This window comes from Hibiscus syriacus, unplaced genomic scaffold, assembly GCF_006381635.1.
Source record: "Hibiscus syriacus cultivar Baekdansim isolate YM2019G1 unplaced genomic scaffold, ASM638163v2 tig00002840_pilon, whole genome shotgun sequence".
Taxonomy (NCBI): Eukaryota; Viridiplantae; Streptophyta; class Magnoliopsida; order Malvales; family Malvaceae; genus Hibiscus; species Hibiscus syriacus.
This window is the reverse complement of record NW_024061947.1, coordinates 8,116,202-8,132,221: the sequence shown is the minus strand read 5'-3', so window position 1 is coordinate 8,132,221 and position 16,020 is coordinate 8,116,202. Positions and strand designations below refer to the sequence as shown.

Here is a 16,020-nt window from a genome sequence, read left to right as displayed (position 1 = left end):
CTATTCAAATATTACCAAGTTACAATGTAAGGCAATGTTATCTTTTTCTATTGGAGTAATTAAGGCTGTTCATTCAGTTAATTCGGTGGCTGAACCGATCGAATTATCATTAACCGAATTAACCGAACTTTTTTTTTCTTTAACCGTTAACCGAATCAAATTTTTTTTCAAAATATTAACTGAACCGAATAAAGTATGGTTTGGGCTGAGCCATATGTTATATAAAATATATTTAATATTTTTTAAATAAAAAATAATTTACAATTAATTTAAATAATATATAATTATAAAATAAAAATTTTATAAATTTTTTTAATTAATTAATATTGATTTAGGTTTAAAAGTTATTAGATCTTAAATTATTAATTGGGTTTTAAATGGTTTGGGTTAAGCCCATATGTTCTATATAATATATTTAATATTTAAAATTTAATTTCGATTAATTCGGTTAATTAACTGATTTCGAACCGAATTAACAGTTAATCGAATTCTAAAAATTTTCTTAACCGTTAACCGACCGAACTAATTTGATGGTCGACCGAATTAATTCAGTTCGATCGATTAATCGAATTAGTTCAAAAATTTGAACACCCCTAAGAGTAATCAAACGCTTTTCATCTGTACATTTTGGATACTGTGAAGATTTTATGGGGAAATGTCAAAAATTAGTGAGATTAAATGTTGTTTATACCTTTTTTTCTATTTGAGAATTTCATTTGTTGGGTGCAATTTTTCAGGTTCTTCTTGGATGACTTTACCTGCCACGTGATCCTCGTTCTTCTTCCTCGAAACCCAGACTTAATTTATCTATTGATCAATTTTTTTTGTGACGGAAAGAATTAATTTTATTTTAAATAGAAAATATCTTAAATTATAATAAATATTTATAATCACAATAGTAAATTAAACACATAATTAGGAAAAAATTATAATCATTGAAACAAAACTATTAACTTAAGATCACATAAGGACCATATAAGGGAATATTAAATCTAACCAAGAAATTCGAACAAAGATAGATACAAGCAGATCTGATCGTATAGGCAAACGAACCACAAAAGGAGATCAAGCTATTGAAAGATCACCGACAAACCGTAAATCATACTCGAGCGACGTGAAAAACTATCCACGAACGCAAATCGGGTAACCAAATCCAATCTGATTATCCAAAGCAGGGAAGATCACAAGATATCATATAAGCGTCATCTTGATCAGTCGTGACGATGTCAAATCAACCCTTAGAAAAGAAATAAATAAAAATGGCTAAAGAACCGAAAAAATGTCAAAAACATAAGAAAACGTACAATACATGTAAACTTATTTGAAAAAAAAAACAAAAGAAAATAAGGATATGATATAAAAAATAAAAAGAAAATAAAGAATACCGACGATCGATAATCAATATTAAAGTTGGTACTGTCGTCGATCAACAAAAATGAAAAAGAAAAGAGATGAACGATACACGAATGAGGAAAAAATAAATTTTTAGGGTTTTTCAATATATAATAACTTATTCTTATTAATACTTAAATTCTATGTGATAATACAATTTATGCTTTATTCTGAACAATTATGTAATTTATGCTAACTTTATGTATCAATAATTGTTTGTGGCAGGTATTGTTCAGTGCGCATAGATCCAGTTATGAGATGAAAAAAGATATAAAATTATTTCGTATAATATATATTGTCTAATAGTTAAAAAAATATATATAATTTTGTTTGATCAAATTGAATATTGTTATACCTCCAAGCCGTGGTCTTCGAAAATTATTAGTTTTTCGTTAAACAAAAATTTTAGATATGTTATTTTGATCATCGGAACCGTAAAAAGCCTAGCTCCTTCAAACAAAAACCCATATCTTTATTTAGTGAAAATGTAACACCCTAAACTCGATTGGGCATTAAGTGTCACATTAATTGTTGATACAACTCATTATTTTCAAAATCTGCTCATTTTCTTTTAAAACATACTCAATGATATCATACAATATACAAAATATTTATTAAAACATTTATAAACTAGAGCTCCGTGACATATTTTAAATCAAAATATTACAAACTCGTTCTTATAAATCTGAATACACGAGTAATGTTCCATGTATACATGTCCACTAAAGCTAAAGTACAATACTCTAAAGGATGTTCTGGAAGTTATACTGCGACAGTGCTCTACGAACGGCCCGAGCTAGAAACCTGTGAACAGAAACATCCGAACGCCGAACTTAAAAAGCTCAGTAGTATAATCGCTAATCTAGAGCAACATTAAGAGTTCCATAAACATAAGCAAGCTAAAGACATGATACTAAGCAGTAGGTACATGTATGATCTAGATCAAGTTCTATTTACTTAGTGTTTTACTGTTCTATCGTTGAAGTAGGGGTCTCATGCTTCCATTAATCCTCTGCTAAGGGCCTCCCCGTGAGTATACCTCTTTAGGGTCTCTAACCACATTGATTGTAACTGCTATGCATTCTCTAAATACGACATTGACATCCCTGTGCATTATCTGAATGCAACGCTAACTATGCTATGCATTATCTGAATGCAACATTGAATCTGTTATGCTAGTATTTGGTATCATATAGCATCAGATACTAACATAGTGAGAGGGGGTATCAGTATCACATAGCATCGGTAAAGTCCCCTCTAAGTTGTTGAATGATCTTCTGGTATCACATAGTATCAGGTAGACCATGGGGGGAGAAATCCGATATCACATAACATCGAAAATTCTCACTCAACTAAAGCATTGGTTTGGTATCAGATAGCATAAAGCCAAGCTTTACTGATTTGTTGTATTGTACTGATATAACTACCCATGCATACCTAAGGTCTAAAGGCCACACAACACTGACATCGCTAATACACTCCTCGTGAGCATTCAAGCCTCGTACCCTAGTTAGCACTAAAGTGCCTCACGCACTGACCATACCCTATTAGGCCAACTAAGGTAGCCTGACTACACCCTAGCATAATTGGACATACTAAAATAAGGTCATCCTATCACTAGTTGTTATCTCGCTCGTTCTCTAATCTAAAACATTATGCAAGAGTTTATTAGTCTGTTACCACTATTAGTTATTAAGCTGCTATATTCTGGTCATTCATTACTTAAAGGCTCTTTAGTCATTTCTGTCTCTAAAGAGGTCTTTATGTTATTCTTGACTTGACGACGATTTCCGTGTTTACTACTCATTGGTTGTAACACTAGCTAGCCAGATACCTGACTCTGGTTCATTACTGAGTAGCAATCCTCTAGTCGTTCTTATCGTACGTCTCCCCTATACCCCTTGAAGTGGAGGGACGACTTATGCGTTCTTGGTTCATTGACGCTCTTGCAGCTCATACTTTATGCTATTACTGAATCTGACTTACTTATGGTATCATTTATTGGTACAACCTCTGTAACGATTCTCGTTCTTAACTATTTGAATATGTGACCGACTGAAGATACTTTGACGCACTAAACTTAGTATGGTTACATCGGTTGTAACACACTTTTATGAGTGTTTCTAGGTATCTTTGGTCATTTGTGTCCCCCATGGATTAGGTTCCACTATTACAGATCATCCTTGGCTTACATGCCTTAAAAAGACAAATCTAACCTTCCAAGGTGAGTAGTATCGATACTTTACTTGCAATATCAATATCCCTGTGAGTATTTGTATTAAAAATGTATTATGTTGCTAAAATTTAGGCTCACTATCGATACTGTAGTGGCAATATCAATACTCTCCCTAGCAGTATTGATACTCCTAGCCAAAAACCCCAATTTACATTATAATTCATCCAATATCGATACTCGAACCTAAAAATGACTTGTTTAGGCTTGAGAAACACCCAAAATTCATTCCAATTGACTTGGTTTGATTCCTAATCACGTGCTAAAGCCTTAGAAAGTTATTTAGGGTCTTAAGGTAGTATAAAAACATCTTCTTTTACAACTAAAATGTCATTTAATCATGAAATAATCCAAAAACCCTAAAATTCTCAACTACACAAATCTTAGAAATTTCTTCATATTTATGAAAGCCTTAACACTCTAAAAGATTAGAAATACACACTACCTTGGTGCTAAGATCCTTAAATGAAGCTCCTTGCTTAGCCACACTCATTTCCTCTAAGATTTGGATAAAACCCCCTACTTTATCCTTAGCCATAAAGAACCCAAGACTTGAATCATTAAAACGACGGTGCTTAAGGGATTATGAACGAATTTGAAGCATGAAAGGGGCTCAAGGATTTACCTTTGTGTTATGGAATTTGGAGAGGAAAATGAAAAAGAAGGAAGAAATGAAAAGAAGAATGAGATGAAATAAATAAAAAGCGTTCATCTTTTTAAAATGGGATAATCGCATTATAGGTCATTCATCATCTTACCACAAATCAAAAACCTCCTTTTTATGGCTGATTGGGCTCAATTCCAACCCAATTAAGCCCACAGTTGGACCAACAACTTTACTTAAGAATTCAACGAGGTCCACTTACCTCTTGGGTAACTCGAAAATTCTAGCCCGAGGATCGGGCGTTATATGAAATGAAAGCAAAGGCTAAAGTTTAACTTATTACAAGACATGATTAAGGGGACCAACGGAGTCCAGATGGTGGAGAGCAGTAAGAGCATGAAGGACATCAATGAATATAGATGTAGAGAAGTCAGGGCTATAAAGGAGCTTGTCCATTGCGTCAACGAGGACATTACTTTCGCAGGGAATCCCATATAAATTCAATAAATTAGCTTCAGTGGAGAGAATAGAGATGACCTAAACTAAGGGAGACGACGTTTTGCCATCAACTTGGGTGAGGAGGCTGATCACTTGGGCATTGTCAGACTAAACATGGACAAATTCGAGGCCCAACGACCAGACTAGTTGTAATATGGTATAAATTCCTCTAACTCAACATTGAGGGGACTAGAAACACCAACAAACTTGTTGAAACTGAGCAGTTAGGAGCCGTCTGACGAGCGAAGAATGCCACCAACGATGCTTAAGATAGTAGTTGTGTTAACCGAGGCGTCGGAGTTGAGATAGTACCATACATTGGGAGACGAGCCTAGTTAACGACACACAAAATCTTCTGAGGATTCTTCAAGTTACTGAATTGTTCAAAAAAATATAGATTGTCCAGCTTTTGCTCAAGGTAAGGGCTGTAACATCCGCAATACCGGGTTAGTGACCAAATTATAAAGTTTCAGAATTTGGTGACTAAAGTAGAAGAATGAAAGAATTCAATGATTATTTGAATATATATTGAAGGTTATTTGGTAATTATTAAAGGAAATTAAGGGTATTATGGTCATTTGACCAGAAAGATTTTTTATAATTTTTTTTAAGGGTAATAAGCACGTATGAAGAAGAGTCCAGAGCATTCTTCAGTCTTCTTCTTCCTCCTCTCCACCGTGAAGCTTGGTATAAGGTAAGTGAGTCTTTAGTTGGTTAATTCTTTCGTTTTAAAGCTTGTTTTGATTCTTGGGATATTAAGAAAGATTAAGGAAAGCTTTAGGGGGCTTAAACCTCAAAGATTAACAAGTTATGAGAAATTAAGAAAAATGAGTTTTTAAGTGAATTTTTGATATGGAAGGAGTTAATAGATTGTGAAGTTGAATTTGACTTGTCAAGGATTAAATTAAGAGGTAGGAAGTGTTAGAATTGGAATTAGAACACATTGGAAATTTGGTATGATTTTTGAATCTTATATGGAAGATAGAATTTTGAGGTTTAAGATGAAATAAATGAATATAGATTTTAAGTATGTGTACTAGAGTTAAGGATGAAAAGGGGATGATATATGAAGTATTTGAGAGGAAATGAAGTAATTTTCGGGTTGAAAATATGATTTCTGGGCAAGGGGAATCGGTACCCATTCAAGGGGAACCGATACCCCTTCAAACGAACAAGAATTTCCAGTATGTCATGGGGGAACCGATACCCCATAGGGGGGAACCGATTCCCCCTAAAGGAAAATTGGGGATATGGATTTAATAAGTTCGTTTAAATTGATAGTATCCAATTACAAGGTGTAGGTATCTAATGATGGTCTCGAAATGTACATTTATGTAGATTCTACGCATAAAGCAATTCCGGAACGTTTAGCAAGTAAGATCGATCAAGGGAAAGATAAGAGATTGGATTTGGCTAGTGAGGCCAGGTGAGTGCATTAGTGTTTATGGTGCTAAATGGAAACAAGACTTGCGACAAGTCTATTTCCTATGTTAGAATGCATGAATATATGATTATACGTATATGAATGACATGAATTGTATGTATGCATGAATATATGTGTTGACATGCTTTTGAATGTAATGTTATGAGAAGTATGTGCTATATAATGTATATATATACATATGTGAAACTGAACTATGTGACTGCATGAGAAAGATATGAGCCATATGACATGATATAGGTGAACATGAGAAAGCAAAGTATGAGATATAAACTATGTGATCATAGTAAAATATAATTATATTATTATATGATAAGTGAAATAAGCTGGATAATATTGATCTATAGGATGAAGTGAAAATAGTACACCAACTAGGGGATTTGAACATAAATGATAAGATGAACGTATAAGATAAGCTAGATGGGAAAGATTCATAGGTTTAAATAAAACTATAACACATGGGTTGAATGATAGAAATTTGTGAAGTTATATGAGAAGATTATAAGAGCTATAAGAAATTGAATTAAGTAACAGATTAGATATATATAGAAATAATAGAAGTGAGATATGTTTATAAGTCTGCCCTAGATGAATACGAAATATAAGGTGCTATATGATTATATTAGGATAATCTTGAGGATATATATATATATAGATAGATATGAAATGAAATGAAATGAGTTATATGAATACCCAATTATGTGATGAAATGGTGAATTACCTGAACATGTGATATATATGTTTAAGAGAAGGCATACGATTAAGATATAAGAAATGTGACTATAAGTATATGTGCTTTAAGTGATATGACTTATAAGTATTTCTATTATAATGTTACATGATATGTTATGTATGTTAAAGGAATTATGTGATGGTATAAGAATTGATAGGAAATATATATGTGAAAACAAGTATATGATACGAGACAAAACTTATGACTATAAGCTACGTGAAAGTGTTCTAGGTGTTTCGATATATTATATGAAGTATATGATCTTATGTGAACAAGATATGATAAGTATGTTTATATGAATAAAGGTGATTGGGTGAGAAATGATAGAAATTATATGAAAACATGACATATGTGACATGTGAATTATATGGAAATGATCTACGTGCAAGTGAACTACGGGACTATGTGATCATATGAAAAGAAGCTATGTGATACGTGATATGTGAAAGTGAATTACAAGTTTATGTGAATATTTGAAATGAAATAAATGATAACGCCCATGTTATGTGTCATGAGAGCTAGGGGTATAGTTGGCATGCCAAGAGTCGAGGGTTTATTCGGTTCTTTAGGACATATGTATATCCTTGGAACCTGTGTGAAGTCTTGAAAGACACATACTTGATCCATAGTATATGTATATGATTCTTAAGGAATTCTACGTGGTCCTTATGGACATCATTCTACGGGCACTACGGTGCAATTCTACGGGCACTTCGGTGCAATTCTACGGGGCACTTCGGTGCATTTATACGAGCTGTGGTGACAGCATAGTGCACAACCTCTATAGACTCACATATCGATAGTTCTCACATATATACATGGGCTAATCCAGAGATATGAACAAATATAAGTTAGTGGTATGATAAATGCTATAGAAATTATATGATGTTGTGTGTATAGTGTTTGATTGAAAAAGTATGTGATTATATGATAACATGTGAATGATGAATTATGTGTATGTATGAATTTACTGCGATTAATCTGATATGATTCTATACGATATGAAAAATGCCTGGAATTGCTATAACATGATAGAACAGAACATGCATGTATCAATATATGTTTTAAAGTGCATTATAAGTGGTTATGCCTCACTAAGTCTTCGACTTAGCGTGTGATTGTTTCACACGTAGGTTTCGAGAAGAGTAAGGAGTGATGCGGAGCAAGACAGGTCAGTTTTCCTTACCAAAAGATCAGATCAGAAATATTTGATAAAATATGTTTTTGGTTATGTATAAAGTGTTGGCATGTAATAAGTCATTAAGTACGAGCACTCTGATAAAGTCTGTATTTTGTTTTAAATAAAGTTTTAAATTTCCCGGGATTTTTCTTAAGAGTCAAGGTTTGAAAAGTCAATGTGACACTTCGGACTCGTATCCGGGTCGGATACGGGTTGGGGGTTTTACAAGGGCTTCATCAATGTAGGTGCACGAGCCATTGAAGGTGAGATCATTCATTCGCTTTCAGACCTGCCAAATGGAAGAGCGAAAGAGCATAGACCAAGGAATGCACAAATCAACAGTAAATCATGAGAGTTTAAGTTGTTGCTAAGCCTGGTCCTCATATCATGAAGATATAAGGAGCGATGGTGTGCGTGGTCAAGGATAGAGTTCTACGTGGAACGAGCAACAATGTAATCCTAAAGGGCATGAATTGATTCTCATTGAGGTCACCAGAAATCAGGCATGACGGGTAGTAGAGAGGCCACGACGAAAGTGCTCATAGTTGGTCATAGTGCGATCATGGGAGAGGAGCCACAAGAAAACGCGTATGCATTGGGCATAGACACATTCCAGATAATAACTTTACCGCTGACACACACATTAAATATCACTATAAATACTTCAATCAAGACTATAGAAGGGGATGGACTATCCATAACCGGTCAATCTTCCTTTTTCCTCATGATAATATAATCTCTCTTTCATCGAAATATTGATCAACAACCATTCTTTCACTAGTTATGATTGTTTTTCCAAATTAAAGTAAGTGAACCGTTGACTACCAACAAAAAAAAATTTACTCCCTCAACAAATATTAATTTATTTTGTACAAGTAAGGTTTAAAAGCAGAGATAACTTTCAATAAAGAAAGGTAAGAAAAGCAAATACCGGGAACAAAACAAAGAAAAAGAAAGATAACACGCTTTATTATTTTAGTGAATGAAAGGATGGGAATAACGTTCGAGCCAATTAGGAAATACAAAAAGATACTACCGACACTAAGGACAAATTCATTATCGGTTCATATTGATTTTTAATTTATTAATTAAATAATTAAGATTAAATATTATTTATATTAATTAAAAATATTTATAATATTATAATTTTAAAATTTACATATTATTTAAAAATATACTATTTCATTGTACCAGACCAACTAATAATATTATTTGGTAATTTCATTATTCTTTAAATTTAAAGAAAGACCCAAAAGCGGGTCTTCTTTAAAAATATACGTGCGTATACATATATTCTGCATGGGAAGGTGACGTTAAGTAGAGCAAGTAGGATAGAGCAGGTAAGATGATTGGCCCAAATTAACCTTCTATTTGAAACTTGTTACAAATCTTACAATTTTCTATTTTATTTGTTTCTAAAGATTCCAGCTAAATGGCCAACAATGGTGGGATATATTTATATAGAAAAACAAAACCTAACTGTGGTAAGTGACTGAATGATTGCAAGGCTTCTGCAAAGCTTCAAGTGTAGGTCCTCATTGATGATACCAAGTTAGCCAATATAATGAGGCCATTTCTGCAAAGCTTCAAGTGTAGGTCCTCATTGATGATACCAAGTTAGCCAATATAATGGGGCCATTTCTGCAAAAGGGTCATCGCACTCAAGGAATTTGAAAAGAAGAGATAGCTCTTAGCTAACTCCTTTATTCCATAACTAAATAATAAAATAAATCTAGTGTTTTGAATCATAGAATTCGATATTAAACTTATAATATAATATATGTATTACTTAAGTTCATTGATAGTTACTTTAGTTTACACAAGGGGATCCTTTTATTTTCATCGTTGGAAAACTTTTGCAAAGCAGCATTGAGAATAATATGTCGGAAAGATGAAATATGTGTCACTCACATAATTGGACCACCTATTTAATTTGGGTATTTGAGCTCCACATTATTGGCTATCCCTCGCCCTTTTCCTTTCCGTTCTATCTTTTTCCCCCTAATATTTTACGTTACAATGTTCCATATTACGAAAGCCTCAATTACGTCAAATTGTTACTCTTGCATATTAAATCTTGATTAGTTTCATTCTACAAGAGAATATAATTCATGTGTAAAAAATAAAGAATATATATTCAATAAATGTAACGTCATCATGTTGTGTTTAAAATCTTGATTATTTTCATTCTACTGAGTTATGATAATCGTTTAAGATTCTGTGATTATATTTTATTATATCTCAGTCAGCAGGTTAACATCCAACTCAGATTGTCGTCAAATTTTTAATGAAAAATGACGAGTTTGGAAAATATGAATAGTTGTGTTACAATTTGTAACTTTTAATAGTCGGGGGACTCAACAAAGTAGCGTCCTATGGTCGGAGGATCATTTTGTAACTTTTAACAGAGACTCAACAAAATATCACCCAATAGTCGAAGGACCATTTGTATACTTTACTCTTTTAATTTTTAAAATTGTAATTAAGAAGGTACGATCGTTGATCGAGGGTGCCAGTAGAAGCAGTATCATTGCACAAAAATTGTGTATTATTCATGCGGATGGGCCATCTAACCTGATGAAGAAGGCCCTAATTAAATTATAATATCAAGGTATGGGTCAAAAAGTAATAGCCCTGTTAACAGGGTTTTTTTGACCCAATAGGCAGTAAAAAATGCATCACTTTTATTTTGAGATCTACGACAGTTTCTATAGTGTATGGAACTTGTCATATGGAGGTGATAAGTTCTAATAAAAATATTTTTATTCAAACTTTTTATCTCAATGTGATAAATTTTAATAAAAAAATTATATTTTATTGAAACTTTTTAACTCCCAACTTGCACCACAAATAAAATTGTTGTTGTATTCCTAATGCTTTAGCTAAAATATGTGCAAGCTTATTCACAATTTAGATGTGTTATGTCTTGATGACACCATTTTAAATCTGCTCTGGAACAAAATGGGAATCAATCTCTATAGGCTTGGTCCTTTCGTGGTAGACAGGATTTGTAGCAATTTGAAAGATTGCCTTGTTATCACAGAATAATTTGACCGATTTGATCTCTTGCACTCCAAGTTTTTACAACAAACCAATTAACCATACTATTTCAACAGTAACCACTGTCATGCTTCTATATTCAGCCTTAGTTGAAGACCTGACTATAGTGTTTTTTTTTCCAATATATCAAGGACTCTCCAAACTTAATACAATATCCCGTAACTGACCTTCTTGACATTGGGTAGGAAGCCCAATCATAATCACAAAAACCTAAAAGTTGTCATTCAATTCAAGCTTTAAAAAAAACAAACCTTTCCCTAGATTATTCTTTACATATCGAACAACTCTAAAGGTTGCTTTAAGATGATATTTTTTAGGGTTAATGCATAAACTGACTAAGGTTTTGTACAGCATATGTAATATCTGGCCTTGTATGTGTCAAGTAAATCAACATTTCAATCAACCTTTGGTGGGCTGCCTTATCTTCCAACTCACAATCACCAAGAATATCCTTTTGTTTCTTGTCAAACACTACTGAAGTCAGCTTTACATTCTACTCAAGGGGAGTTGAAGTTGGCTTTGCTCCCAGAATCTGTAATTAATTCAATAGTATACTTCTGTAGAATTATTTGGAGTTTAGTTTGAAGGCATATCTGTCTGCGTGTTAGAGGGCCGAAATTAAGGAAATCTAGAGTTAAACAGATCAATATTTTGTTCCATATTTTTAGGGGATTCTGGTAGCTTGTTACCATATCCGTATATATTTATTTCCTGTTTATTTCTTTCTGTTTTAGATAGATTTGACCCTATTCTAGGTAAGTTGTATATATCCCTAGAAATTAAGTGTTTCAGCATCTATATATATAGGGAACGTGTAACCTGTTTTAATATAATGAAAATAATAAAGAATTCCTCTACTTTCAACATGGTATCAGAGCATTCTCTGAACCTTAAATCCCTCATATAACCAAATAAGGGAGAAGTGACTCAACTGCTTCCGTGTCCCAAATTACCTCCAACCAGGTAGCCATGGCCTCCAGTAATAATAGTGGAGATAGCAATCTCATGCCCATTACAGGACACAAACTTAATGGGAACAACTACCTCCAATGGTCCCACTCTGTTATGATGTTCATTTGCGGAAGAGGAAATGGTGATTATCTCAAAGGAGTGGCTACCAAGCCAAGCCAGGATGATGAGAAGTTCAAAATCTGGAATTCCGAGAATAATATGGTCATGTCATGGCTCATCAATTCCATGACAAATGAAATCGGAGAGAACTTCCTACTCTACAGAATAGCAAGGAAAATCTGGGAGGCTGCAAAGGAGACATATTCCAACAATGAGAATACACCTGAGCTGTTTGAAGTGGAGAGTGTTCTCCATGATTTCCGTCAAGGAGATTTAACAGTAACCCAGTACTTCAATACACTCAACCGCTATTGGCAACAGATGAACCTGTTCGAGGAGCACAATTGGGGCTGTCTAGATGATGGAATCAGGTATAGACAAATCATTGAACAGAAGAGAATATATAAGTTTCTGATTGGATTAAATAAAAATATAGATGAAGTAAGAGGAAGAATCTTGGGATCTAAACCTCTACTTAATATATGGGAGGCTTTTTCTGAAGTTCGGAGAGAAGAGAGTCGAAAGAAAATCATGATGGGCTCTCAAGAACTAATGACAAGTCTTGAGAGCTCAGCCCTTGTTGTTAGAGGGAACTCCTACAACACCAATGACACCAAACCAAAGAAAGGACACCCTTGGTGTGATCACTGCTGCCGACCTGGTCACACCAGGGACACTTGCTGGAAAATTCATGGTAAGCCTGCAGATTGGAAGTCTTCCCGGTCTGCCAACGACAAAGAGGGGAGAGGCAATTTTGTCTCAATGGATGAAAAACCTTCACTTGAACCTACTCCATTCAGCAAGGAATAATTAGAGGTTCTACAGAAGTTGTTCAACCAGTTTTTGCATGCCCAAACCTCCACTGTGGTTGGTATTGGGTCCTTAGCCCAAAATGGTAATTTTTTAAGCGCTCTCAATGTTAAAAAAGAGACGTCAAATTCATGGATTATAGATTCTGGAGCTTTAGGCCATATGACTGGAAATGAGGATCTATTTTCTACTTACAGTCCATGTGATAAACACTTAACAGTCAGAATAGCCGATGGTTCACTCTCAAAAGTGGTTGGTACAGGTTCTATTAAAGTATCAGAGAATATTACACTTGAATCAGTCCTTCTTATGCCAAATTTGAATTGTAACTTACCGTCCATTAGTAAACTTACTCGAGACCTGAATTGTGTGACTAAATTTGGTTCAACCATGTGTGAATTTCAGGTCTTGGACTCAGGGAAGACGATTGGCAGTGCTAAAATATGCTCAGGACTCTATCTTCTCGAGGTTACAAATCCTCCTCAAGGCACAACTTATCAGTCCAATTGTCTAGTGTTTGGTAATCCTACTTCTTTTTCTGTCAGTTGTTCTAATAATGATAGTGCAATTATGTTATGGCACTATAGATTAGGCCATCTGAATTTCTTGTATCTTGAGAAACTGTTTCCTTCTCTATTTCATAATAAAAATCCAAATGAGTTCAAGTGTGAAATTTGTCAATTCTCTAAACATGTCCGTAATTCTTATCCCAACCAATCTTACAAAGAATCCCATCCTTTTTTTATGATTCACAGTGATGTTTGGGGGCCATCTAAAATAAAAAATGTGACTGGTTCCCGTTGGTTCATTAAATTTATTGATGATCACACTCGGCTTACATGGGTCTTTCTCATGAAAGAAAAATCAGAGGCATGTCAGATTTTCAAAAACTTCAACACCATGATACAAACTAAACTCAATGGTAATAAAGAATCATGGCTATTCTTAATGTCAATCAGATCACACCTTGTTTGTCAAACACTCATTTGCAGGAAAACTAGCTATCCTCATTGTATATATGGATGGCATTATCCTAACAGGAGATTATGAGGAAGAAATCAATATTACCAAAGGTCTTCTTGCTAAGGAATTTGAAATCAAGGACCTTGGACAGCTCAAATACTTCCTAGGTATGGAAATTGCAAGGTCAAGAAAGGGAATATGTGTTTCCCAAAGAAAATACGTACTGGATCTATTAAAAGAAACTGGGATGCTTGGATGTAAGCCAGCTGACACACCTATGGATTCAACAACAAAATTAGGCACTAAAGAAAATTGTGCACCGGTGGATAAAGGCAGATACCAAAGGCTAGTGGGTAAACTAATCTACCTTTCTCACACACGACCAGACATTGGTTTTTCTGTCGGCATGGTAAGTCAGTTTATGAACAATCCAAATGAAGAACATATGGAGGCGGTGTATAGAATCCTAAGGTATCTGAAGCTAACACCAGGGAAAGGATTATTTTTTGAGAATAATCAAAGAAGAGACATAGAGGTGTTCAGTGATGTAGATTGGGCAGGATTAGTACAAGACCGAAGATCAACTTCAGGGTATTGTACTTATGTGTGGAGAAATCTAGTCACATGGAGAAGTAAGAAGCAATCAGTGGTGTCAAGGAGCAGTGCAGAAGATGAATTCCGGGCAATGGCCCATGGTATTTATGAGGGAATATGGCTAAGAAGGGTACTAGAGGAAATAAGAATTTCTAGTGAAGAACCTATGAAGATGTTCTGTGATAACCAATCGGCATTGCCAAGAATCCAATCCATCATGATAGAACTAAGCATGTGGATATTGATCGGCACTTCATAAAGGAGAAGATAGAGGAAGGGGTGATCAAAATGCTATATGTACCCACATGTCTTCAAACAACCGACATTCTTACTAAGGCTCTACCAAGAAAGACTTTTGATGATCTAAGTTCCATGCTGGGGTTAATTAACATTTACCATCCAGTTTGAGGGGGAGTGTAGAATTATTTGGAGTTTAGTTTGAAAGCATATCTGTCTGCGTGTTAGAGAGCCGAAATTAAGGAAATCTAGAGTTAAACAGATCAGTATTTTGTTCCATATTTTTAGATGATTCTGGTAGCTTGTTACCATATCTGTATATATTTATTTCTTGTTTATTTCTTTCTGTTTTAGATAGATTTGACCCTATTCTAGGTAAGTTGTATATATCCCTAGAAATTAGGTGTTTCAACATCTATATATATAGGGAACGTGTAACCTATTTTAATATATTGAAAATAATAAAGAATTCATCTACTTTCAACAACTTCCTTTGATTCAGTATTCTTTCTTTTGATCTTAAGACCTCAAATCTAAGAAAGAAATTTAATGTTCCCAAATCTTTCATTTTGAAGTTTGAATTCAATATGGTTTTCAACTCAGTAATCGGACTATCACTGTTGCCTGTGATCAACAAGTCATCAACATAACTACAATTTCTTCACCCTTCCTTTTGGAACATGGAATAATCTGATTACTTTGCTAATATCTAGCAGCTAATAGGGCTTCAGTTAGCTTCATGTTCCATTTTATATAAGATTTTTTGAGACTATATATTAATTTTTGCAGTCTACATATATAGTCCTCCCCGCAGTAAAATCTAGAAGGCATCTATATATACACTTTCTCAGTCAAATCACCTTGAAGAAATGCATTGTATACATCTATTTGGTAAAGTGACAAATCAATGCTACTGTAATTGCTAAAAGGGTTTTGATAGTAACTAATTTTGCCATAAAAGATAATGTTTCAGTGAAATCTGACGTTTTTTTTTCTAATTATAACTCTTAGCTACCAGGCGTGTTTTGTATCGTTTAACAACATCAGAAGACTGATATTTAATCTTGAATACTCACTTGCAGTCAATTGGGATTTTTCTTGGTGCAAAGGGAACAACAAACCAAGCATCCAAAGCTTGAATTTCTTCTTTCATTGCTTGTATCCATAGAGGGTTTTTAATGGCTTCAGAAAAGCTGAGCTATAA

At 34.1% G+C, this 16,020-nt stretch overlaps 2 protein-coding genes across 2 annotated transcripts; both read left to right on the top strand.

Moving 5' to 3' along the window:
• The first annotated feature begins 12,110 nt into the window (after window positions 1-12,110).
• LOC120152380 lies at window positions 12,111-13,022 on the top strand. The gene has a single exon (XM_039164606.1). It carries the CDS (start codon window positions 12,111-12,113, stop codon window positions 13,020-13,022), a length of 912 nt encoding a protein of 303 aa, XP_039020537.1.
• Window positions 13,023-14,040: 1,018 nt separating this feature from the next.
• On the top strand, window positions 14,041-14,838 carry LOC120152370 (uncharacterized mitochondrial protein AtMg00810-like). The gene has a single exon (XM_039164599.1). It carries the CDS (start codon window positions 14,041-14,043, stop codon window positions 14,836-14,838), a length of 798 nt encoding a protein of 265 aa, XP_039020530.1.
• The last annotated feature ends 1,182 nt before the right edge of the window (window positions 14,839-16,020 follow it).

Bases quoted from the DNA above. Each gene is read 5' to 3' on its own strand.
- LOC120152380 (XM_039164606.1), top strand. From the start codon at position 12,111: ATGGCCTCCAGTAATAATAGTGGAGATAGCAATCTCATGCCCATTACA.
- LOC120152370 (XM_039164599.1), top strand. From the start codon at position 14,041: ATGGATGGCATTATCCTAACAGGAGATTATGAGGAAGAAATCAATATT.